Source organism: Dreissena polymorpha, unplaced genomic scaffold (genome assembly GCF_020536995.1).
Source record: "Dreissena polymorpha isolate Duluth1 unplaced genomic scaffold, UMN_Dpol_1.0 chrUn009, whole genome shotgun sequence".
NCBI lineage: Eukaryota > Metazoa > Mollusca > Bivalvia > Myida > Dreissenidae > Dreissena > Dreissena polymorpha.
Window position 1 is genome coordinate 709,694 of NW_026273323.1, and position 25,100 is coordinate 734,793.

The following is a 25,100-nucleotide window of genomic DNA, read 5'->3' on the forward strand; positions in this document are numbered from 1 at the left end:
CAAGAATGATATTTTCTTGTTACGCAGACATTTATTTAGTTTAAAAAATTAATGCTGTTAAGCACTGTAAAAACAAAAACGTGTAAACGAATTTTAGTAAATGTACATTCATGACATAAAGCTTTGTTAATGTTACAATCACACAGTTTAGCGTTGATAGTTTAGTATTGAATCAATATTTCAGTGCTGTATACAATTTCCATGAGGACTATAGTGTATCTCGTGTGATACTGCCGCAGTTATAAGACATTGCCATGGGTGGAACGCGAGCTGTTAGCGGGTGGTGTCACAGAGTTACAAATCAAGGGTGTTGAAGGCAAATGGAAATAATATATATAACTGCCATACTGTTTTAATATCTTTATTTTTTACCTTTTTCATACAACAGAATGTTTAAATGCTTTAAATAGCGACACATAACGTTCAATGCGTTTTAAATGGATTGCTTAAATAATCATAGCACAACTTTTCACACACGATGTATGTACGATTGTAATCAGCATCTTAATTAGTCCCGTGTTCAGCTCATGAAGGACATTAAAGAAAATCATTGTGTCATTTAAGATGCATTGTGTAATGTAGACCTCAATTTAAGTTTAAAGTTGGAGTTGAATCATGTTAAGTCACGCCTATAAACTTTCACGCTTGAACACAATAATATTTCACGCCTCGGTGATCGAGCTTTTGTTATGTCCCCCACTATAGTAGTGGGGGACATATTGTTTTTGCCCTGTCTGTCTGTTGGTCTGTTGGTCCGTTGGTCTGTTGGTCTGTTTGCGCCAACTTTAACATTTTGCAATAACTTTTGCTATATTGAAAATAGCAACTTCATATTTGGCATGCATATGTATCTCATGACACTGCACATTTTGAGTGGTGAAAGGTCAAGGTCATACTTCAAGGTCAGAGGTCAAATATATGTGGCCAAAATCGCTCATTTTATGAATACTTTTGCAATATTGAAGATAGCAACTTGATATTTGTCATGCATGTGTATCTCATGGAGCTGCACATTTTGAGTGGTGAAAGACCAAGGTCAAGGTCATCCTTCAAGGTCAGAGGTCAAATATATGTGGCCCAAATCGCTTATTTTATGAATTCTTTTGCAATATTGAATATAGCAACTTGATATTTGGCATGCATGTGTATCTCATGGAGCTGCACATTTTGAGTGGTGAAAGGTCAAGGTCATCCTTCACAAGGTCAAGGTCATCCTTCAAGGTCAAACATCATATAGGGGGACATTGTGTTTCACAAATGCATCTTGTTTAAACAACAGGTTGGCAATAAAGCCTTAAACAACAATACTTCACGCCTTGGTGATTGCTCTTTTGTTTATACAGCGGGTGGGCGATTAAGACCCCGTGTTGGGAAGCATCTGGATTAATGAGACATAATTACAGCTAAATTCACAGATTGGTGTGTGAAATTTATGTCCGGATCCGGAACGCGAGATTCCGGACTTAATGGGGCAAAAAACTGCATATAAAATCCGTTCACCTTGACTTTCGTCTGGATCGCGAGATTTCGGGACTATCGAGATCTTGATAAACCCGGGGTCACCATGCACTGATTGTTTTCATGGTTTCTCATAGATGTAAGATTGTCAGCACACTGATTGTATACATGATTTCTCATAGACCTTACTGCTGGGGAGGACATATTTGAACACCTTCACGATCTTTACAAGCGTCTGTGCAAGCTGCCACCTAGCCCTCAGCATGCGGAGGTTTGCTACGCGCTGGCCTTGCGCTACGCAGGCACTGACCAGACCAAGGCTGCATTCTACCTTAGCGATGGTGTAGCAATCACATTTCGCCATCAACTGAGGCTAAACATAGCCAGAAAACTCAGGTGAGAAAACTTCATGTTTGTTGGACTTGGTTGTAATTTGTTGCAATTTCTAAAGATTGTTTTGTTGTTTTCATCTCTAATTTGGATGTTATTCTTCCATACTATAAATTATTTTATATACATGTTTTAGAAAGTTTTATTTTAAAATGATACTTATCCTTAAATTAGGCTTGTTATTAAGAGCTCTGCAAAACACCTGCTTCAACATTGAAAGTGATGAATCAACATGGAACAAATGCTTGTGTTTGCCTTTCATATGTGTATTGTAGGCAGGTCTGGTTTCTCATGTTTTCTTAGGAAAAAAAATGCAGTTATTCAAAAATAATATTTCTGTGTGTGCAGCTGAAGCATTCCATTGTGGTTTTATGCATTTTCATGTCCCACAGTCTATACTGGGGGAGATGTTGTTTTTGCCCTGTCTGTTTGTTGGTTTGTTTGCGTCAAACTGTAACATTTGCCATAACTTTTGCAATATTGAAGAAAGCAACTTACTATTTGGCATGCATGTGTATCTCATGGAGCTGCACATTTTGAGTGGTGAAAGGTCAAGTTCATCCTTCAAGGTCAAATGTCAAATATATGGGGGGGACATAGTGTTTCACAAACTCATCTTGTTTTTTATACATTTCAATAAAAACCAAATTGGTTTATGTGACAAAGCATGTATTTTTCTCTCATCACTCAAAAAAAACAAAATCTAGAAAGTGTTGTTGGCCTATAAAGCATATAGTTCAATGTGTCCAGATGTGTTATATTCAGACATAAATACCCAGTTTGGTTCATGGCACTGCTCTTACGTTGTGTCTCGCTCCCACAGGAAGATGCCAGACGCCAAGCCTGCCACCATCCAGTTGTGGAATAAAACCTTGGATGACATCTTCAATCCTGATATGACTCACTTCCAAACCATCATAGATGCAATTCCTGAAGGTTCATATCAGTTGATTTTTTTAGCTTGACTTTTATGTATTAAATATATATAGTGGAGCTATCCTACTCACCCTGGTGTCGGCGTGAGTGTGAGCGTTGGAATGTTAAAGTTTGCATACCACCTCAAATATTGTCTATGTCTCTTGGCATTATCATTTTGGTTTCAAATTTTGCAAACTTCTTCACCAACATGACCCCAACTATAAAGAACAGCTGAAAACTGTAACAAGCATTTTATTAGAAATATGGCCCTTTTTTCCACTTAGAAAATGCATATTATTGATAAATCCATGCTAAAGTTTGCGTACCACATCAAATATTTTCTATGTCTCTTGGCATTATCATTTTGGTTTCAAATTTTGCAAACTTCTTCACCAACATGACCCCAACTATAAAGAACAGCCGAAAACTGTAACAAGCATTTTATTAGAAATATGGCCCTTTTTTCCACTTAGAAAATGCATATTATTGATAAATCTATGTTAAAGTTTGCATACCACATCAAATATTGTCTATGTACCTTGTCATATTTCTTTTATATTTTGCATACTTCTTTACCAACATAACCCCAATCTACAAACAAGAGCAGACAACTTTATCAAGCATTTTGTAAAAATTATGTTCCCTTTATATACTTAGAAAATTGAAAATTTGGTTAAGTTTTGTGTTTCGGTTCACATTATTCCTAAAGTATCAAAGCTATTGCTTTCATACTTGCAACACTTACTAACTATCATACGGGGACTGTGCAGGCAAATTTATGTAACTCTGACTAGCATTTTGACAGGATTATGGCCCCTTGTATAGTTATATAATTGAACATTTGGTTAAGTTTTGTGTTTAGATCCACTTTACTTTTTCCAAGTATCAAGGCTATTGCTTTCAAACCTCAAATACTTTCTTACTATCATGAGGGTACTGTACCTGGCAAGTTAAATTTGACCTTGACCTTTGAATAACCTAGGCTCTTAAGGTCAAATTAATAAATTTTGCTTAAATTGCCATAACTTCTTTATTTATGATCAGATTTGATTCATACTTTGACAAAACAACACTTACCTGACATACCACAATGGACTCCACCCAAACCATCCCCCGCGCCCTACCCCAGAATCCCCCCCCCCCCCAAAAAAAAATTGTTTTCCTTTTTTTTTTTTAAGATCATCTAATAAATGACCACACACCCACATTATACCCCTTCTCCACCCCCACCCCCTACCCCCCCCCCCCCAAAAAAAAAAGATTTTATTTCTTTGAAATATGTTTATAAAAATAAAAAAATATTTATTTATTTTATTTTTTTAAGGACCGTCCAACCATCCCACCCAAGCTTTTGCTATCAAACTTTTAATAAAATCTAATATGTTGGTTTTATGTCTTTACAAATGTTCAATAGATTGTTGAAAATATTCCTGAACTCAGAATCGTCTATAAAGTACAACTTCTTTAAAACATAAGCGATCAATATGTTTAAATTATGGTCCTCTTCCACTTAGAATATGACTATATTACCATGACCTTATTGAATATAAACAATTTCCCCATGATGGCTTATTATCCCCACGCTTTTTGAAAAAAAGGTGGGGATATTGTGGTTATCTCCGCCGTCCGTCCGTCCGTCCGTCCGTCTGTCTGTCTGTCTGTCTGTCCGTCCGTCCTGGCCACTATCTCCTCCTACACTAAAAGCACTAGAACCTTGAAACTTACACACATGGTAGCTATGAGCATATGTGCGACCCTGCACTATTTGGAATTTTGATCTGACCCCTGGGTCAAAAGATATAGCGGTTGGGGTGGGGCCGCGTCAAAAATTATCACTCATTTTTTTAGGTTATTTTACATTTACTTCTTTATTTCTACACCGATTCACTTCAAATTGATACTGGACCTCTCTTATGACAATACGGTCAATCTCAACCATGCATGGCCCCATTCCCAACCCTGGGGCGCCCCGCCCACATAGGCCACACCCACCAAAAATTTCCATTTACTATAATTTTTTCATTTCTACACGGATTCACTTCAAATTGATATTGAACTTTTGTTATGACATTAGGGTCAATCTCAACTATGCATTGCCCCAATCCTAACTCTGGGGCGCCCCCCCACATAGGCCACACCCACCAAAAAATTCCATTTACTATAATTTTTTCATTTCTACACGGATTCACTTCAAATTGATACTGAACTTCTCTTATGACATTAGGGTCAATCTCAACTATGCATGGCCCCATAACCAACCCTGGGGCCCCGCCCACATAGACCACACCCACCCAAAATTGCCTTTACTATAATTTCTTCATTTCTACACCGATTCACTTCAAATTGATATTGAACTTCTCTTATGACAATACAGTCAATCTCAACTATGCATGGCCCCATTACCAACCCTGGGGCGCCCCGCCCACATAGACCACACCCACCCAAAATTGCCTTTTACTATAATTTCTTCATTTCTACACCGATTCACTTCAAATTGATACTGAACCTCTCTTATGACAATACGGTCAATCTCAACTATGCATGGCCCCATTACCAACCCTGGGGCCCCGCCCACATAGACCACACCCGCCCAAAATTGCCTTTTACTATAATTTCTTCATTTCTACACCGATTCACTTCAAATTGATACTGAACTTCTCTTATGACAATACGGTCAATCTCAACTATGCATGGCACAATTACCAACCCTGGGGCGCCCTGCCCACATATGTCACACCCACCCAAAATTGCCTTTTACTATAACTTCTTCATTTCTACACCAATTCACTTCTAATTGATGATGAACTTCTCTTATGACAATACGGTCAATCTCAGCTATGCATGGCCCCATTACCAACCCTGGGGCACATCTAGGTCAAACATTCGGCGTGGGGATACGCGTCGGCCTCTGCCGCGCCATTTCTAGTGTTATACTGTCAAGCACTCAAATAGTCGAGTGGGCTGTCCTCTGACAGCTCTTGTAAATTGGTTAAGATTACATACAAAGATGTCATATCAGTTGACTTTTAGATTACATAAATTAATAATTGCTACAAAAGTTGCTGCTTTCATCAATTAATTTTTACAATATTTAAGCTTTTCCTTCATTAGTTTTATTGTTTAACTGCATGATTTAAGTTTTTTGCCTTTTGTCTGAAATCTATATAAAAATCATATATTTATACCTTTTAAAGTTTATGCTGGCCGGTTGAACCTTGTTGTTACTTGTTTTTTTAACAGAGTGGGCAGTTGTTCAGATCTCTGTGGTGAATGTAGCAAAATCGTGGAAGCAGATGATCATCACAAGGTTCTCAAAGGGTGCCCAGCCAATTGTAGTCAAGATTCCAGCTTTCAACACTCTGGAGGTTTGAAAATAGAGTTGAATGATTTTAAATTACAGGTTTTTGTATTAAGTCGAAAGTCGTTGAATGCTTTTCATAGATTTTTTGGTAGACTATGAACATAAATCTTGTTGATAAAACAAAAATTATTTCTTCCAATATTCCAATAAGATCTCATTTCAGCTTTTAACGCTTTCACATTCAAAAGCAAAGTGGAAATTGCTATGTGCAAACAGCATCAAACCAGAACAGCCTGCAAGCAGCTCGCAGTCTGTTCAGGTTTTATTCTGTTTGCTGCTCATCAGTATCTAAGGGTTGGAAATGAAGCCTCTAAAACTTATATCAAGTAAGAAGGGTCTTAAATTAAATTTAAATTTCTAAAGGACTACAGATGCGTCAAAATATGTATCTAAGTAAGTTAAATAATTCTTTGTTTTAAAGCTAGACTTTTTAACTTATCTGTCTTATTCCTTAGCTTCTTTATCAGTTACAATTGTTAACTAGCTGAAAAACAATGCTTTGTTATTGTTACTTTTATGTTGTGTGTGTTTATCATTATGTATTCTATATCAATGTTTACTGACTGATACATGTAACAATGCTTTGTTATTTGTTACATGTAGGTTGAGTGTGTGTGTGTGTGTGTGTATTATCATCTGTAGTCTTTACTATTGTTTACTGACTGATAAACAATGCTTTCTTATTGCTTCTCGTAGGGTGTGCATATGGCGGAGGACTTTGACAGTCTGATGACCCGCGTTCATGACAACACAGAGGTGTCATGCAGATTGACCTGGTGGACCAAACGCCAAAGTCTTGACATGGATTGCATGGTAACGGCTGATTTACGTGAAAACATTTTTATTTTAGCTGGATTGCATTGAAAGCCTATGGCTTATAAAAACACAATGGAGTATGTTGCCTGGGTGTTTAGCAGAGTTCTAAAGAGCACTCCCGCAAGCTTTGACAAAAAAAGCTTTGACAAAAAAAAAGCTTTGACAATTTAGATGTGATGTTACTGAGTAAACTGAAAAAGTTTAAACTTTAATATGACCCATAACTTTTGCAATATTGAAGATAGCAACTTGATATTTGGCATGCATGTGTATCTCATGGAGCTGCACATTTTGAGTGTTGAAAGGTCATGGTCATCCTTTAAGGTTAAATGTCAACTTTTGCAATATTGAAGATAGCAACTTGATATTTGGCATACATGTGTATCTCATGGAGCTGCAAATTTTGAGTGGTGAAAGGTCACGGTCATCCTTCAAGGTCAAATATATGGCTTTAAAGCGGCGCAGTAGGGGCATTGTGTTTCTGACGAACACATCTCTTGTTTTGTAAGTTATTTATTGAAAAGAAGATGTCCCAAGCCTGATCTCATTATACACCTGCAAATGAAGTTTAGTGGGGTACATAGGAGTGAGCTTGTCTGTCGGTTCGTATTGAGTGTCCGCTCTCTAATTCAAGTTGTTTTCATCCGATCTTCACCAAACTTGGTCAGATGTTGTATCTAGATGATGTCTAGGTCAAGTTCGAATATAGGTCATGCCGGATCAAAAACTAGGTCACAGGGTCACTTAGTGCCTTTTAAACATTGAGCATGGTGTCCGCTCTCTAATTCAAGTAGTTTTCATTCGATCTTCACCACACTTGGTCAGAAGTTGTATCTAGATGATGTGTAGGTCAAGTATGAACATGGGTCATGGCAGGTTAAAAACTAGGTCACGGGGTCACTTAGTGCGTTTTAAACATTGAGCATGTTGTCCGCTGCTTTTGTGAAAACAAAATGCAAAATATTCTGTGTCAATGCGGCATGTGGGGGTATTCGTCACGTCTGTGACAAAGCTCTAGTTTCAATTGCAAAATATTTATGAAATCATCCTTCAATCCAAACATTTTGGCATCACAAATTATTGATCAATTAACATTTCTCTCATTATGATGTATAGTTATTTATCAAATCACCCTAATGTCTTATGGTTCAAATGACACCTTATAATTTTGAATCTCATGAGAAAAATCTTTAATATTATTTTGTAAAGGACTACAAACGTATCAAAATATGTATCTAAGCAGGAAAGGTTATCCCTTTCCCACTCAGAAGTAAAGTGAAAATGGCAAACAGCATAGTGAATTTATCTATATGTAATGAGGATAAAACCAGAACAGCATGCAAGTAACTCACAGTCTGTTCAGGTTTTATGCTGTTTGCAGCTCATCAGTATCTTAGGGTTGGAAATAAAGCCTTTAAAACTTGAATTTAATAAGAATAGACTTCAATTTAATAAAACTTTTAAAATGACTACAAGTGCGTCAAAATATGTATGTTAGTGGTAAAGGTTAAGAAAAGCTTATTTTACTCATATTAATACTCTCTTTTAAGGTCTTTATTTGCCAGGAAAGCAGAAGGAGGACATTTGTGTTTTCCTTATATTACTTGCAATAAAAAAGACACAATTTTCGTTGAATGTATTTTTAGCTATACATGTATTGGAATAAGTTAACAAATCAATCATAAATAAAAAGAATATTTGGGTATGATTCTAAAAAACTGGGTTGTATGCATGTGCATAAAGTGAATGACACTTTCCACTTAAGTGTTTTTGCTTAGAAGATTTTTATGCCCCCCGGTAGGAGGGCATATAGTGATTGGACTGTCCGACCATCTTTCCGTCACACTTTGCGTTTAGGTTTCGAAAAATGCTCAAAACGTCTATGTCCCTTGAGATGTAACCTTCATATTTGGTATGCATGTGTATATGGACAAGGCCTTTCCATATGCACACAAATTTTGACCCCTGTGACCTTGACGTTGAACTTAGGGTCCGCGTTAAGGTTTCGAAATCTGTGTTTAGGTTTCGAAAAATGCTCATAACTTCTATGTCCCTTGGGATATAACCTTTATATTTGGTATGCATGTGTTTATGGACAAGGCCTTTCCATACACACAAAAATTTTGACCCCTGTGACCTTGACGTTGAACTTAGGGACAGCGTTTAGGTTTCGAAATCTGTGTTTAGGTTTCGAAAAATGCTCATTACTTCTATGTCCCTTTAGATATAACCTTCATATTTGGTATGCATATGTATATGGACAAGGCCTTTCCATATGCACAAATTTTTTGACCCCGGTGACCTTGAACTTAGGGTCCATGTTAAGGTTTCGAAATCTGCGTTTAGATTTCAAAAAAAGCTCATTACTTCTATCAAGCGTTTATAGGGGGCATAAGTCATCCTATGGTGACAGCTCTTGTTCCTTTAAAACAAGACATGCAATAAAAGCAGTAAGTGTTGCCCCTGATAAGCCTGTGCAACCTGCACAGGCTAATCTAAGACAATTCGGGGCAGGCGCATGCATTTAGCTCTGTTTTCTAAAACCAATGCTTATTTTTTTTTCTAAGAGGTGTAAATGGTATGGTATATGTTATTTACAAATATTGGTATGCCAATTTTATCAGAAACTGCTTCAAAAGATGGAAAGGATATGGCTGAAAAATTGGCGCTGTCTGCTCTACCCACCGGAAATCTCAGCTGCCTCAGTAGATGAGGCTCTGAAAACATGCAGAGAAGTCTTTGGGCTCAGTCTGGATGTGGGGGTTGTCAAGGTAATGAGATTGGTGTGAGAAATACTGTGTAATAATTTTAGCTTGGCTGTTTTCGGAGAAAACCCGAGGTATTGTCATAGCCAGCTCGTCGTGTCAGCCGTCCGTGTTTGTAAAGGTTTTTAACATTGGCTCTAAAATCAAAGTCCTTCCACCTACAACTTTGAAACTTCATATGTAGATGCACCTTGATGAGTTCTACACGCCACACCCATTTAGGGTCACTAAGTCAAAGGTCAAGGTCACTGTGACCTCTTAAAAAAATTCATACAAGCTTCTTTTTCAAAAAATGACTTTCATGGACACGTAAATTCACGATTTCTTATTTTGGAAAAGGAAAAGAAATATGAAAAATTTGCGTCAGTTGTTTTCCATGTGTTTGTGTTGAAGTCCAGGATTGGTCTACCCATACAATCAACAAAAGTTAATATCCCAGGAGTAATGCTGCTCATTCGCAGACTGTCTTTTCATACCTGTGATGTTTCTTGGGTAGTTTTTATTGTATGCACACTCTGCTATATCCTCGTTACTGCTGATATTTTATCAATACAACCACCACTTCTGTTCTTGTTCCATTTTGACAGCTGCTGGGTTCTCTTCTTGTTATGTTCTTCTCTCAGTTGATATATTTTCACAGATTTCTCAGAACATCTGTCCAGAGCTGCTATGTTTTGTTCTCAGATATCTTTTTCTCTTTGCATATGTTCTCTTCTCAGTTGTTGTTTTCTTTTCACAGCTATTGTGTTCTTTTCACAGTATACTCTTTGTAGCTGCTATGTTCTGATCACAGTTGATATGTTCATTTTATAATTGCTATGTTCTATAAACAGCGGACATCATCTCTTCACATATGCTATGTTCTGTTACAGATTGCGTTCTGCTCTCAGCTGAAAAGTTTTCTTCTTACTACTGATATGTTCATTTCACAGCTGCGCTATTCTTATTACAGCTGCAATATTGTTTTAACTGCTTTTATGTTTTCTTCACCACTGTCACGTTCTCTTCACAGCTTCTGTTTTCTTCATAGCCATCATGTTCTTTACAATGCTGTTATGTGCTATTCACAGCTGGTGTGTAATATCCACAACTGATATATCCTTTTTACATTTTTACATTGCCGTGTTCAATTCATAGCTGTTATGTTCTATTCACAGCTGCCGTGTCCTATTCATAGCTGTTATGTTCTATTCACAGCTGCTGTGTTCAATTCACAGCTGCTGTGTTCTATCCATAGCTGTAATGTTCTCTTCACAGCTGTCATATTCTTCTGTCATGTTCTCCTCTCAGCTCTCAAGTTCTAATAACCACTGCCATGTTCTGTTCACAGCTCCCATGTTCAATTCACAGCTACCATGCTCTATTCACAGCTACCATGCTCTATTCACAGCTACCATGCTCTATTCACAGCTACAATGCTCTATTCACAGTTGCCATGCTCTATTCACAGCTACCATGCTCTATTCACAGCTACCATGCTCTATTCATAGCTACCATGCTCTTTTCACAGCAACCATGCTCTGTTCACAGCTACCATGCTCTATTCACAGCTACCATGCTCTATTCACAGCTACCATGCTCTATTCACAGCTACCATGCTCTATTCACAGCTACCATGCTCTATTCACAGCTACCATGCTCTGATCACAGCTACCATGCTCTGTTCACAGCTACCATGCTCTATTCACAGCTACCATGCTCTATTCACAGCTACCATGCTCTATTCACAGCTACCATGCTCTATTCAAAGCTACCATGCTCTATTCACAGCTACCATGCTCTGTTCACAGCTACCATGCTCTATTCACAGCTACCATGCTCTATTCACAGCTACCATGCTCTATTCACAGCTACCATGCTCTATTCACAGCTACCATGCTCTATTCACAGCTACCATGTTCTATTCATATCTGCCATGCTCTGATCACAGCTACCATGCTCTATTCACAGCTACCATGCTCTGATCACAGCTACCATGTTCTATTCATATCTGCCATGCTCTGATCACAGCTATCATGTTCTCTGTACTGCTACCATGTTCTATTCACAGCTGCTACTGGTTGCAATAAGAATCCTATCGGAGGAAGAGATGAGCGGCTGTTGTAAGGCTCTGCTGCCTAGCAACACAGACGTGGAGGAGTTCGTGAGAACATTCCAGAAGTACCGGGACGGAGTGGTAAACTTCACAGCCCATACAGTGCTCATCTTGGACAAGGTAGAACTTGAGTAGAGTATTTATCAAGAATATTCTGTTTTACTATTGTTTTAAATAAGTTAATAAATATATTTAAGTTTATGAGTATTTATGGTAGAGGTATATTTAATTAATAGAAATCAGGCTGAGCACTTGTGAGCAGTAATTATTAACATAAACAAAGTGGAGTTGAAATTCAGAAGGGAGTTTGTGAGTTTTTAATTATTCGCAAAGTGATAACGGAATTTAGAAGAAAATAGTCAGTTTGCTGAATGATCATTAATGATCATTTTTTTGAATGATAAAAAAAAAACACTCAAGCAAAGCTTGACATTTTCAAACATTTTCTGTTCACAAATGGTGCTTTAAGGAATGTTTTCTAGATAAGTTTCTCTTTGGTTTCAAACTACTGAAAGTTTACAAAATGATTGGTCCTGTAGATAATTTTTTGCCACAGGCACAGTAAAATGTTTTTCAATTGTCTGTATGGGTCCATTTCTTTCAAATGGATGCTTTAAGTACCCTGACAACTTTATCTTTTTCTATTGGACCATGACATGCAAATGAATGCCATATGCTGTGACCAGAAAATCTTGTGGTGGTGTATACTAGAGCTGCAACGATTCACCAACAGCTCGATTCGATTCGATTTCGATTTCAGACATTCCGATACCGATTTTTTCGATTCGATTCATCTTCAAACCTACTTTTATCATATATTCACTCTTATGCCTCAAAATTAACATTTCTGTTCAAATTTGATTTCAATAAAACACATTAAAAAGAATATCAAATTAGGACTCAATTTTTATATAAAAACTTCTGACTAGAAGATTGTGTTGATTACACAATAATAAAAAAAAAATAATCATAAGAACGTATCTGGAATCAGTTGAATGGTAGTATTATCACTATTATACTTTTACCCAAAACCGCTATAAGCATGTCTACCATTGTGCCATGACCGCATCACCTGTTACCTTTAGAACAAATCACATTCTCTAATAAACTTAACAAAACTCCAATAGAAATATAACTACTTTTCTGGCTGGCGACTTGAGTAGTTGCACTTGTGCGACCTCTTAGTCTTAGTCTTGCTAAATCAACGTTATGTTTGCGTTTGACATATTGCATTAGATTAGTGGTTGAGCCGGACTTAGCGTACGCCACATCCGTGAAGCACAGTTTACACTTTGCTTTATCGGTAGGGCTACCATCCCGAAACCCAAAATACTGTCACACTTTTGATTTTAGCTTCTTAGGCGCATCTGATAATTTCGATTTGTCGGCAACAACTTGTTCAGCCATTTTGACCATTTTTCCGAAAATAGACCGTAACGGGCTTATTGATTGGATGACTAAAGTAATAAGCAACCAATCGCGCGCGTCTTAATTATAGGTAAAGATAAACCTACAACTTTCTTGTTTCAATAGGCAGAATACAGCGCGCTTTACGTATCTATGTATATATATGTATATATTATGTTAAAGAATCAAATCGAATTTGGTATGTTTGGTATCGTAATCGAATCGAAGCATTTCGAATCGATTTTCGATGAATCGTATCGAATCGGTGCAGCTCTAGTGTTTACATCACATATTTGAAGATTATTTTCTTGCCACTGAATATATAAGTCAGAAAATATTTAAATAATAAAATTCTTGGACTTTGGCGTGCCCTGGGAAAATGGATCTTACTTCATGTGCATAAAGTGTTGTCCCAATGTTCTTCTTAGCCAAATCTAGTTTAGACAGCAAGTGTCTTCCCTAATTAGCCTGTGCAGAATACACAGGAAAATCTGGTATGACACTATGCATGTGCATTAAGCCCAGTTTACCCAGAAATTGGCTAATATATTTTATAGGGTAATTCTATAGTTTCCTTAGTGATAATGATGTCCAAAAATAGAGTCAATTATAGTTAAATTAATCCATTTGCTGGTGTTCAGAGTCAGTACAGCACATGCCTTGGGAGAGTATGCCAATGCTAAGCACTGGTTAGTGGAGCGGATTAAGTGTTTGTCACAGCTAATTGAACATGGGGCTGAATGCATGAACAAGGGACTGAATGCATGAACATGGGGCTGAATGCATGAACATGGGACTGAATGCATGAACATGGGGCTGAATGCATGAACATGGGACTGAATGCATGAACATGGGACTGAATGCATGAACATGGGACTGAATGCATGAACATGGGACTGAATGCATGAACATGGGACTGAATGCATGAACATGGGACTGAATGCATGAACATGGGACTGAATGCATGAACATGGGACTGAATGCATGAACATGGGACTGAATGCATGAACATGGGACTGAATGCATGAACATGGGACTGAATGCATGAACATGGGACTGAATGCATGAACATGGGACTGAATGCATGAACATGGGGCTGAATGCATGAACATGGGGCTGAATGCATGAACATGGGGCTGAATGCATGAACATGGGACTGAATGCATGAACATGGGACTGAATGCATGAACATGGGACTGAATGCATGAACATGGGACTGAATGCATGAACATGGGACTGAATGCATGAACATGGGACTGAATGCATGTGTGTAAAGTGTTGTCCTAGATTAGCCTCTGTAGTCTGCACTGGCTAATACGGGACAACGTTTGCTTCTTTTATAGAATTCTCCTTTTAAAATAAGTCTTTTCTTAGCGAAAAATCTAGCTAAGGCTGAAAGTGTCATTCCTGATTAGCCTGTGCAGACTGCACAGGCTTATCTGGGACAATACTTGACGCACATGCATTAATCTCTCATTTTCTCAGAGAGAGGCATAAATGCAGATTGGGTGAGATTGAAGCATTTTGACGATCAGCTTACTGACTTAGGCCCTGTGTTCCCGGAATTTGGCTCATTTGAATTTCTCTTGTGTCCAGTCAGTACAGAACATGCCCTGGGAGAGCATGCCAATGCTCAGCACCAAGTCTGTGACGCGGATGCCATGTTTGTCACATGTCTACACACAGCTGGAGCAACAGCGGACCACGGTTGACTCCCTGCTCACAAGGGGCATCAACATGCGCAGCACCTGCTACTTGCTCAACCCCGGAAATGACATACCCAACACAGAGGCCTTCTTTAAGGACTGGTTTGAAAAGTGAGCTTGGAGTTGTAATTTCATGAAAATCCATTTGTTATAAGTAATGAATCTTAAACGAATTTTATGAAAATACATTTGTTATTAGTAATCTATAATAAACAAAATCGTGTATGGACAAGACAAGTTGAAATTTATTATCCCCCGCCATAGGCGGAGGGATATTGTTTTTGCGTTGTCCGTCGGTCCGTCTTTCCGTCCGTCCAGCACTTTTGTGTCCGGAGCCATATCTTGGAAGTGCTTTGGGGGATTTCAATGAAACTTAGTATGAGTATATATATGGATAAGAGGATGATGCACGCCTAATGGCATTGTACACCATCTGTTAATAACAGAGTTATAGCCCTTTGTATCTTGGAAAAATGCTTTTTTTGTCCGCAGCCATATCTTGTAAGTGCTTTGGCGTATTTCATTGAAACTTGGTATGAGTATATATATGGATAAGAGGATGATGCACGCCAAATGGCATTGTACACCATTGGATAATAAAGGAGTTATGGCCCTTTGTATCTTGAAAAAATGCTTTTTTGAGTGTCAAATATAACACTTTTGTGTCTAGAAGCATATTGGCGGGGGATATCAATTCAACGAATTTGATTTTTACTATGGTTTTACTAGAAAGTATTTTTTATCAGAATTACATTTAGAAAGAGGCATGAATAGAAGATTTCTGATGACATCAGTATGAATATGAATATTAAAGCACAACAAAATGTAAGTGTTGTCATATTTTCTATTTGACCTTCATCGTGCAAAATTGGGTTTTATGCCATACATAGCAAGTCAGGTGAAGTGTAGCTTCGTAGTCTGTACAGGAGCTGACCTGTCTACTTATTAGACCACAAAGTCTTTCTTGACTGTAGGGCGCACATTACAGCTCCAGAAAAGACTCTGTGATTTTGCTGGCAGGTTTGGAGAACGCTGGCCGCGTATGGCATAAGACCATTTGCTCATAAGGTCTTAAAGAGACATGAATGCTTCTTCCTATGTGTATATGTATTATAAATAGGGTTTGTAGCTTACTGTAATTGGAAGCCTTTTGATTATTGTGATCCAATAAACATAAAAGAAGCAATGTTCATCCTTCGTCACTGTTCTGCAGGACTCCTGTTTGCGCACTGAGCGCTATTAACTGTGCATGTGATCTTTCCAGGGAGAAAGGATGGACAGGCCTTATAGGAAAACGACCGCCATCCAATGAATTCATGAATCTTCTTACATCCAAGGACTTCTTTCTGTAAGTTACCCATTATTTTGTTTTCAATCATAAGAATACTTATTGCAATGCATATGGTTAATGATTGTTTATGGCATATTCAAGTATTGAAAACTGGCATTGAAATTGTTTTGTTTATGGCATATTCAAGTTTTGAAAACTGGCATTGAAATTGGTTTGTTTATGGCATATTCAAGTATTGAAAACTGGCATTGAAATTGTTTTGTTTATGGGATATTCAAGTATTGAAAACTGGCATTGAAATTGTTTTGTTTATGGGATATTCAAGTACTGAAAACTGGCATTGAAATTGTTTTGTTTATGGGATATTAAAGTATTGAAAACTGGCATTGAAATTGTTTTGTTTATGGGATATTCAAGTATTGAAAACTGGCATTGAAATTGTTTTGTTTATGGGATATTCATGTATTGAAAACTGGCATTGAAATTGTTTTGTTTATGGGATATTCAAGTATTGAAAACTGGCATTGAAATTGTTTTGTTTATGGGATATTCAAGTATTGAAAACTGGCATTGAAATTGTTTTGTTTATGGGATATTCAAGTATTGAAAACTGGCATTGAAATTGTTTTGTTTATGGGATATTCAAGTATTGAAAACTGGCATTGAAATTGTTTTGTTTATGGGATATTCAAGTATTGAAAACTGGCATTGAAATTGTTTTGTTTATGGGATATTCAAGTATTGAAAACTGGCATTGAAATTGGTTTGTTTATGGGATATTCAAGTATTGAAAACTGGCATTGAAATTGTTTTGTTTATGGCATATTCAAGTATTGAAAACTGGCATTGAAATTGGTTTGTTTATGGGATATTCAAGTATTGAAAACTGGCATTGAAATTGTTTTGTTTATGGGATATTCAAGTATAGAAAACTGGCATTGAAATTGGTTTGTTTATGGGATATTCAAGTATTGAAAACTGGCATTGAAATTGTTTTGTTTATGGGATATTCAAGTATTGAAAACTGGCATTGAAATTGTTTTGTTTATGGCATATTCAAGTATTGAAAACTGGCATTGAAATTGTTTTGTTTATGGGATATTCAAGTATTGAAAACTGGGATTGAAATTGGTTTGTTTATGGCATATTCAAGTATTGAAAACTGGCAATGAAATTGGTTTGTTTATGGGATATTCAAGTATTGAAAACTGGCATTGAAATTGGTTTGTTTATGGGATATTCAAGTATTGAAAACTGGCATTGAAATTGTTAGCAGCTGAGGCTTTTCTGGATTTTTAATTTGTTCATGAAAAAATAATGGTTAAGTTTCAAATCAGTCACTAAAATCAATTGACTGTAACCTTTTAATTATTCACTGTGAAACAATAATGCTATTGGCATTCAACTGTCAACAATTGGAAAATTTTAGTTTTAAATACATATGACTAAAAGCCATGAACAATATTTTTTTGTTAAGTCAATTATAAATAAAAGCATTACTGTGAAAGTGTCAAAAGAAACATTTCGTTCATTTTGGGAATGCCCTGTTACATGGCAGTTAAATGCTTCACCTTAAAGAGTGGGATGGGTTCATACAGGTATCACTTTTTGCAACCATCCACATTCTGTAATATTCAAATGAATGAAATGAAATTAAAGGTACTTTTCAGTACCAAAATTGCTTTACAAAATAGTTCTAAATGTTACACAATTTGGTACACAATTATTATTTTTCATTGGCTAAGGGAGGTCACATGCTGACTGTATTTTTCCATATTGGATCAGAAGCTTTTCATGTTAGGTTAGCAACGTCTTTTTTCCATGGAAAAAAATGGAAAAACATTAAACTTTCATAAACAAGTCAAGTATGCTTTCTACCCGCTTTATGCAACTCATCCTTATTCATAACTATTCTTTTTGTTGTTATCCCCCACAATAGGCGGAGGGATATTGTTTTGGCGTTGTCCGTCTTTCCGTCCGTCCGTCCCAAGCCATATCTTGGAAGTGCTTTGGGGGATTTCATTGAAACTTGGTATGAGTATATATGTGGATAATAGGATGATGCAAGCCAAATGGCATTGTACACCATATGATAATAATAGAGTTATGGCCCTTTGTATCTTCAAAAAAATGCTTTTTTGAGTGTCAAATATAACACTTTTGTGTCCAGAAGCATATTGGCGGGGGATATCAATTCAACGAATTTGCTTGTTGTTTTTTTGTGTGTGTTTTTTTTACAAACAGCCAAAGAAACAAACACATATTAACCCTTTTTTTAATCAAAAGGAAATCACAAGGTCAAAAAGTAGATATAAGCATATCTTGTATAACATGTTTGAACATTATTGCTGCTACATTGTATCACTTTGTTTTATGATCCTATACATTTGTACATTGTATGTCTTACATTGACTTTAAAAAAAAGGTGAGTAATGTCAAATGACGTCCCAGAAATTAACAAGAAGACGTCATAGAATATTGTATAGCTAACTGTTGTACTGTTATTATGTTGATGCTGAATGGAAGTATGGTACTCTGTTAGATAAATTTGATACATGGCTTCTTTCTGAATCCATGATACAGGTTAGTAAATTTATATAGCGCTTAAACTACACCCTCACTAAATATGAAGTAAAAGAATGTATAACTAATAAAATTATTTCTAGTTTCATCAATAATATTTATTACTAGTGAAGGGAATCATTATATAATAATAGTAACAACTGAAATATTCAATAGCCTGGCTTAATACATTATACAATTTCTACCATTTTATTACATTTCACTGGCCCTGGGGTGTGGGTCGAGGGGTTAGCTTGAAAAACTTACATGACCCTTGGTATGTGTTTTCATAACTAAAGCAGTAAGAGGGAATGCAAGATGTGAGCAATATGTTCTGCATTTAGAACACAGAAATGTTAAATTGGATTTCTAATTACTTCGGAAGACGACACGAAACACTTCAGAAACTGTGGTCACATTAATCTCCAGATCATTATTAATTTTGGTGAAAACATTTGCAGGTATTGCGGTCATGGTAGCGGTGGTCAGTTCTTCCCCAGCGACGAGCTTGAGAGACTCCAGGGGCGGGCGGTTACCATGCTGATGGGCTGCAGTAGTGGGCGCATGCTGGTCAAGGGGCAGCTTGAACCCTCCGGCATGATGAACAGCTACTTCCTGGCTGGCTGGTAGGTGATCCATGGGACACATGACTATACTTATATACTTAGTACAGTCAAACAAAACAAACTTGAAACACAACTTTTTAAACCTTATTTTTTACTTTAAAACTTAACAGATCAATAAATTGAAAAATAAAAAGATGATATCTTAACTTCTCATAATCATAGTTTTTATAAAACTGAGCTTAATGCATGTGCGCACAGTGTTGTCCCAGATTAGCCTGTACAGTCTGCACAAGCTAATCAGGGACAACACAGTGGGCTTTTATTGATTTTTTTGTGTACATTAAGTCTCTTCTAACCAAAAATCAAGTTTAGAAGGAAAGTTTCTTACCTGATTTACCTATGCTGACTGCACCGGCCATGTGCGGACTGCACCGGCCAATCTGGGACGACACTTTATGCACAGGTACTAAACCCTGTTTTCTCAGAAAAAGACTCACACAAACATACTGTTTATAATTTCTGATTTTGATTGATCTTCAAAGAACAAAAGCTGGGTTTCAAGAATTTGGGTTGACCGTTGTTAATATAAAAAAATGTGTTCATTTAATATAACTGGAAAATTCCTTTCCATTACAGGTTTTAAAAAATAAAAAACTCCAGGGTCCGGTTTTACTTAATGGGGTTAATAATTAGTAGACTGTGGCTGACACACATATTTAAACATCATTGTAGGAGCTGAATTCTAAGAAGCCTGGTTTTTACATGTTGTGTTATTTCTTTTTGCAGTGGATGTTATCACTATTGTTGTATTGTAGCCCTATGATGATAGCCAACCTGTGGGACGTGACTGACAAAGACATCGACAAGTACACGCAGGACTGCCTGGAGAGGGCGCTGAGAGCGCCGAGGGGCTCCTACCTGACACTGGCTGTGCAGGAGGCGCGCAAGGTCTGCAAGATGAAGCATATCAACGGCTGTGCTGTAGTGGTGTACGGGCTGCCACTGCATATTGATAACAGGGACTGATATCTAGGAAAACAGATTTAAACTAGTGCTTAGAGCAGAAAAAAAATCACTACTGAAAGAAAAAAAAGAAATCGCACAAATCTGCTTCTATGCAGAAAACCAGACAACATTATACATGTACTGGGGGGAGGGGGTAACATTTGAAATAGCAAAAAACTGCTGGGCAGAAAACTGTACATATCATTACACTGCTACTATGGGAGAAATCTTGGTCCAGCCTTCAGCCATTAAGTACGAGCTTTGAGGCCATTTGGGACAACTCTTATTCAAATTTGCTTCATAAACACGAATATTTGAAAAGAAAATTAAACGCACAATTTATATTTGATGAAGTTTGGTATTGTCCTGTTCAAGGTTGTGCGTTATGTCATTGTATTATCATACATAATAATAAAAATATATACAAAATCCTCATATTTGATTATCCTATATATTTCATGAATGGTGTTGCTATGCCATGTTTACAACCCCTATATATGATTCATGTTTGAGATTTGATATTCTACCTCGGGCATAGAATTTATTGCTACATTACAACATATGGTTCATGTAAATATTGGCCCTTTGTTCAATTTTACTAACTCATTATATTGCTTTTTTTCTTGTAAATTGTTCCCTAACTTTCCTTTGAGAAGTAGAAACATATCAACGAATCAACAGTTTAAAGTATAAGTACTGATAAACACTTTTATTTGCTATGTAATTGGATATCAGTAACTGATTTTTTTTATCTTTATGTTCATTTTTCAACATTAAATTTTATGAATTTATGAAAAATATTTATAAAAACAAAACAAGAAAGAGAATTCACATGGTATGTGTATATTGCTCTGATTGTCAAATTCTATTCAATAGGTATAGGCATGTGTTTAGTATTTGTAAATATAGTTGCAATTGTTGTAGATATTTTCTTTTATTTCATTAAAACAACATTTATGGCAATGCTTTATTTATTAAAAGCAAGAAAGGCGACCTTAATTCTATTTCTTGATTGTCTGTCTTCATTAACTACAACTGCGACCTACTCTCCAAATCTTGGTCACCAGGTCAAATCTTGGGGGAAAAAACTGCTTTCCACTGTAGAGGTCTGATTTATCACTCAATCTTGAAACTTTCTGCAAATGTTTATATTTGCAATAGAAAGGAAGTTTTTGTCATGGTCAAGTATGTCTAAAATTTAGGTCAACAAGTCAAATGTTAATAAAACTTCTTCCCAATCTGGAGGCCACATCTATGACTCAATCTTGGTTCAACATGGTCAGAATGTTTATCCTGATGATATCTTACCCACATTGGAATATGGGTCATGCGTATTCATAAAATAGGTCACCATGTCTTAACTTAGAAAAAGCTTGTTACCACTATAGAAGGCATATCTATGACTCAAATTCGATGAAACTTGGTCAAAATGTTTATGTTTACAATGTCTTGGCCCAGATTGATTGTAGGACACATGTCCCAAAAATTGGTTCACTAGGTCTAATGTCAAAACACTACTTGTTCCCACTCTGGAAGCAAACAAAATTTTCTCAGCTTGATGAAACAGTATCTGAACGTTTATCTTTACATTATTAATAACAAGTTAAAATCTGTGTCAAGTGTGGTCAGTATGTTTTGCCTGGAATGGTCTTCACCAATTGCTGAACTTTGAAATCAGTTAAGTGCTTTAGGGTCATTATGAGCTATTGTTTGTAGTTTACAGCACTGATTTAATTTACATTTGTGGGTGTACATAAAACAGTTCCAAATACATGATGTGATGGCATTCATCAGTACCAAAGCACTGGCACTTTTGGATTATAAATGCATGATCCAAATTGAAAATGAAATAATGGAAATCTTTGAAACCTTTATTTATAGCAATTAAAATGCCTGTTTGTAATAGAACTTTCAAAGTTGTTAATGGTGTGTCTGCTAGTTTGAATAAACAATCTGTAGTCATACTGATATGTATGTTACAGAAACGCATACAATTTTAATTCAACAATTCTTACTGAACAATTCACCTAAGTTAAGATTCCATATTGAATACAAGCTTTGGGTATGACAGTTCAATGTCCTGTGGACTTCTTTTAACCAAAACTGTATACATCCATGTTGTGTATGTAAACAATTTGCATGCTTTTCACAAATAAAATCTCTGATTAGATTTGGGTATTTCTCTGTAAAAATGTTGTTTGTATATAGTCTCTTAATGACATTGTATTGTCTGTGCAAATAATTTATCTATTAAAACTATTAGTATTATATATACATGTATTGATTTGAAATTGTGTTTGATTAGTGCGTCTATGTAATAAAATGTTGGCTGCAATAAAATGTAGTTTTGATTGGTTCTTTTTGTTGTTTATTATTTTTTAGACAATTACAATGGATAGGTTTTTTTTTGTTGTTGTTTATTATTTTTAAGACAATTACAATGGATAGCTGCACAATGTAATCTCAACTTGTGGGATATGCTAAATTGGGCAATAACATTTGAACTATCTCCTTTGGTTAAACAAACTGAATTGTTACCTCAAAAGTTCAATTCACACATATGTCAAAATGTTGTGTGTTCATTCCCAACAAGAATATTAAATTATGATCAAGACATTGCCAACATCTCAACTCTAGAGCAATTCAGAATATGAAGAAGAATCACACTTTAAAATTTTATAATTACTTATCATTAATAAAATGTGTCTATTTAGATATCTAGATTGAATATCTCAAGAATGTTCTATGTGCTGCTGCTATATTAAATGTTTGTCTCATTGGTTCCAGCTGATAATGTCAGCCCCAGCTGCTTGTTCACCTTTTGCAAGCTGTCTGAGGTAAGCATCAAGCATTTAACTTAAGAAACAAGAGCTGTGTTTGTGAAACACAATGCCCCCTACTGCGCTTTGAAGCCATATGTTTGACCTTAAAGGATGACCTTGACCTTTCACCACTCAAAATGTGCAGCTCCAGGAGATACACATGAATGCCAAATATCAAGTTGCTATCTTCAATATTGCATAAGTTATAAGCAAGGTTAAATGTTTGGGACAGACACACACATACAATGACAGACATACAATGACAGGCCAAAAACAATATACCCCAGATCATTCGATCCGGGGGCAAAAAAATAAGTGGGCAGAGCGATCCCTTTTGGGGAAACTGGTATAGCACTGTACTAGAAATCTGCAGATCCCTAATTCCATTCAGGCCTGACCACAATTTATGAGGATATTGGTCATAAAATCTTTTTTACGGTCATATAGTAGTGTCACTGATTCAAGTAGGGTAGTTTCTAGTAACTAGAGAAAACTACGCTAAGTTGCCAACCCAGAAAAAGTGTCAACTGGTTTACCAACTTCGGTGACTGAAAAACTATTGAAAACTACAAAAATTCTACTAAAATAATGTTTATTTGACCTGTGCTTTATAGTCATGGCATCCTTAAATTCGTTCTCATTTCAAACACAAAAAATATACCTTCGTTTTGTTCTGCACACATCCTACAAGCAGTTCCGAAAATGTCCTGACAGTGATGCAAACTAAACTCAATTCTTACACAATGTGCTATGCATTGTGGTTGTTAAGCATCAAACGCTAATGATTTCAGTGAAATTAGTATGATTATCATCACAGAAATTCTTCTGTGAACGATTGTATTTTCTGTACTGTTATCTAATGTAATTTTTGAAACAAAATCATCACTAAAGCATTTGGGGGGGAGAGGACATTTTTGACATGTTGATATTTTTATGCATCTCTAAGTTAGGGGTGGGGTATGAGAGTTATTCCCATCTGTGATTCTGTTCATACCAGGTAGGCTTAATTTTACCACTTCATCTTACAACAACACAGACCACTTTAACACTTGATTAGTTTAAAGGGGCCTTTTCAGTTTTGGTAAATTGACAAAATTTAAAAAAGTTGTTTCAGATTTGCAAATTTTCTATTTAGTTATGATATTTGCGAGGAAACAGTAATACTGAATATTTACCATGCTCTAATACAAACAATATGCATCTTTTGACGATTTGAAAACCAGAAAATTATAAAGCGTTGTAACGCGAAACGATTGAATAATTTGGAGAGTTCTGTTGTCGCTAAATTTTGTGATTTACGATGATTGCTTATATATATAGTATAAAATACATCTGACATTCTATGCGGAAGAATGGTTAAGAGGTCTAAGTTTGAGACTTTTTACTCCAAAACTCCAGGGGTCAGTGGTTCGAGCCCTGTTGAGGGTTATTTTTTTTTGTCTTTTTTAAATTTTATTGTTGATATTTTACTGGAGCTTTTTAGAGCAAATGTTTACATTTATCAATAGAAAGCATTTAATGACAAACTTCAAAATCTGTGAAAAGGCCCCTTTAACTTCTGGATCACCGCTATTTTTTGGAGTGTTGGTGCAAGGAAATACTTGAAACAATCTTTTCTTATCCACCTAGTAGGTCAAGATGGTCATGATCTTGTAATTCCCTGCTAAAGGCGGCAGGATTTGGAACTGGCGTTGTCTGTCCGTCTATCACAAAATTTTGAAATAGGTGGGGGATATCAATCCAACGAATTTGCTTGTTTTGACTTCCTTCGGCTGTCAAGCACCAAGACATACCATCACATTACCAGTTCATCAAACACAGCTTTTGGTTTATTCTTCCTATAGTTTTGTACCTATATTCAGAAAATCTGTGTAAGTAAAGCAATCACAATTCGCCAAGACCACCATTTAAAAATAAGTTTGTTCAACAACCAATACA

The 25,100-nt window shown here is 36.4% G+C and overlaps 1 protein-coding gene across 4 annotated transcripts in view; it reads left to right on the forward strand.

Moving 5' to 3' along the window:
• Positions 1 to 22,693, forward strand: part of LOC127863473 (uncharacterized) — a 100,629-nt gene extending 77,936 nt beyond the window's left edge. For all 4 annotated transcript variants that reach the window (XM_052403020.1, XM_052403016.1, XM_052403017.1 and 1 more), the window contains exons 18-27: positions 1,641 to 1,854; positions 2,672 to 2,784; positions 6,007 to 6,131; positions 6,824 to 6,940; positions 9,568 to 9,714; positions 11,759 to 11,923; positions 14,807 to 15,027; positions 16,181 to 16,264; positions 19,231 to 19,395; positions 20,151 to 22,693. In XM_052403020.1, the coding sequence (XP_052258980.1) occupies positions 1,641 to 1,854; positions 2,672 to 2,784; positions 6,007 to 6,131; positions 6,824 to 6,940; positions 9,568 to 9,714; positions 11,759 to 11,923; positions 14,807 to 15,027; positions 16,181 to 16,264; positions 19,231 to 19,395; positions 20,151 to 20,361 (1,562 nt within the window). In that variant the 3' untranslated portion in view covers positions 20,362 to 22,693. The remainder of the gene's footprint in view (positions 1 to 1,640; positions 1,855 to 2,671; positions 2,785 to 6,006; positions 6,132 to 6,823; positions 6,941 to 9,567; positions 9,715 to 11,758; positions 11,924 to 14,806; positions 15,028 to 16,180; positions 16,265 to 19,230; positions 19,396 to 20,150) is intronic.
• The last annotated feature ends 2,407 nt before the right edge of the window (positions 22,694 to 25,100 follow it).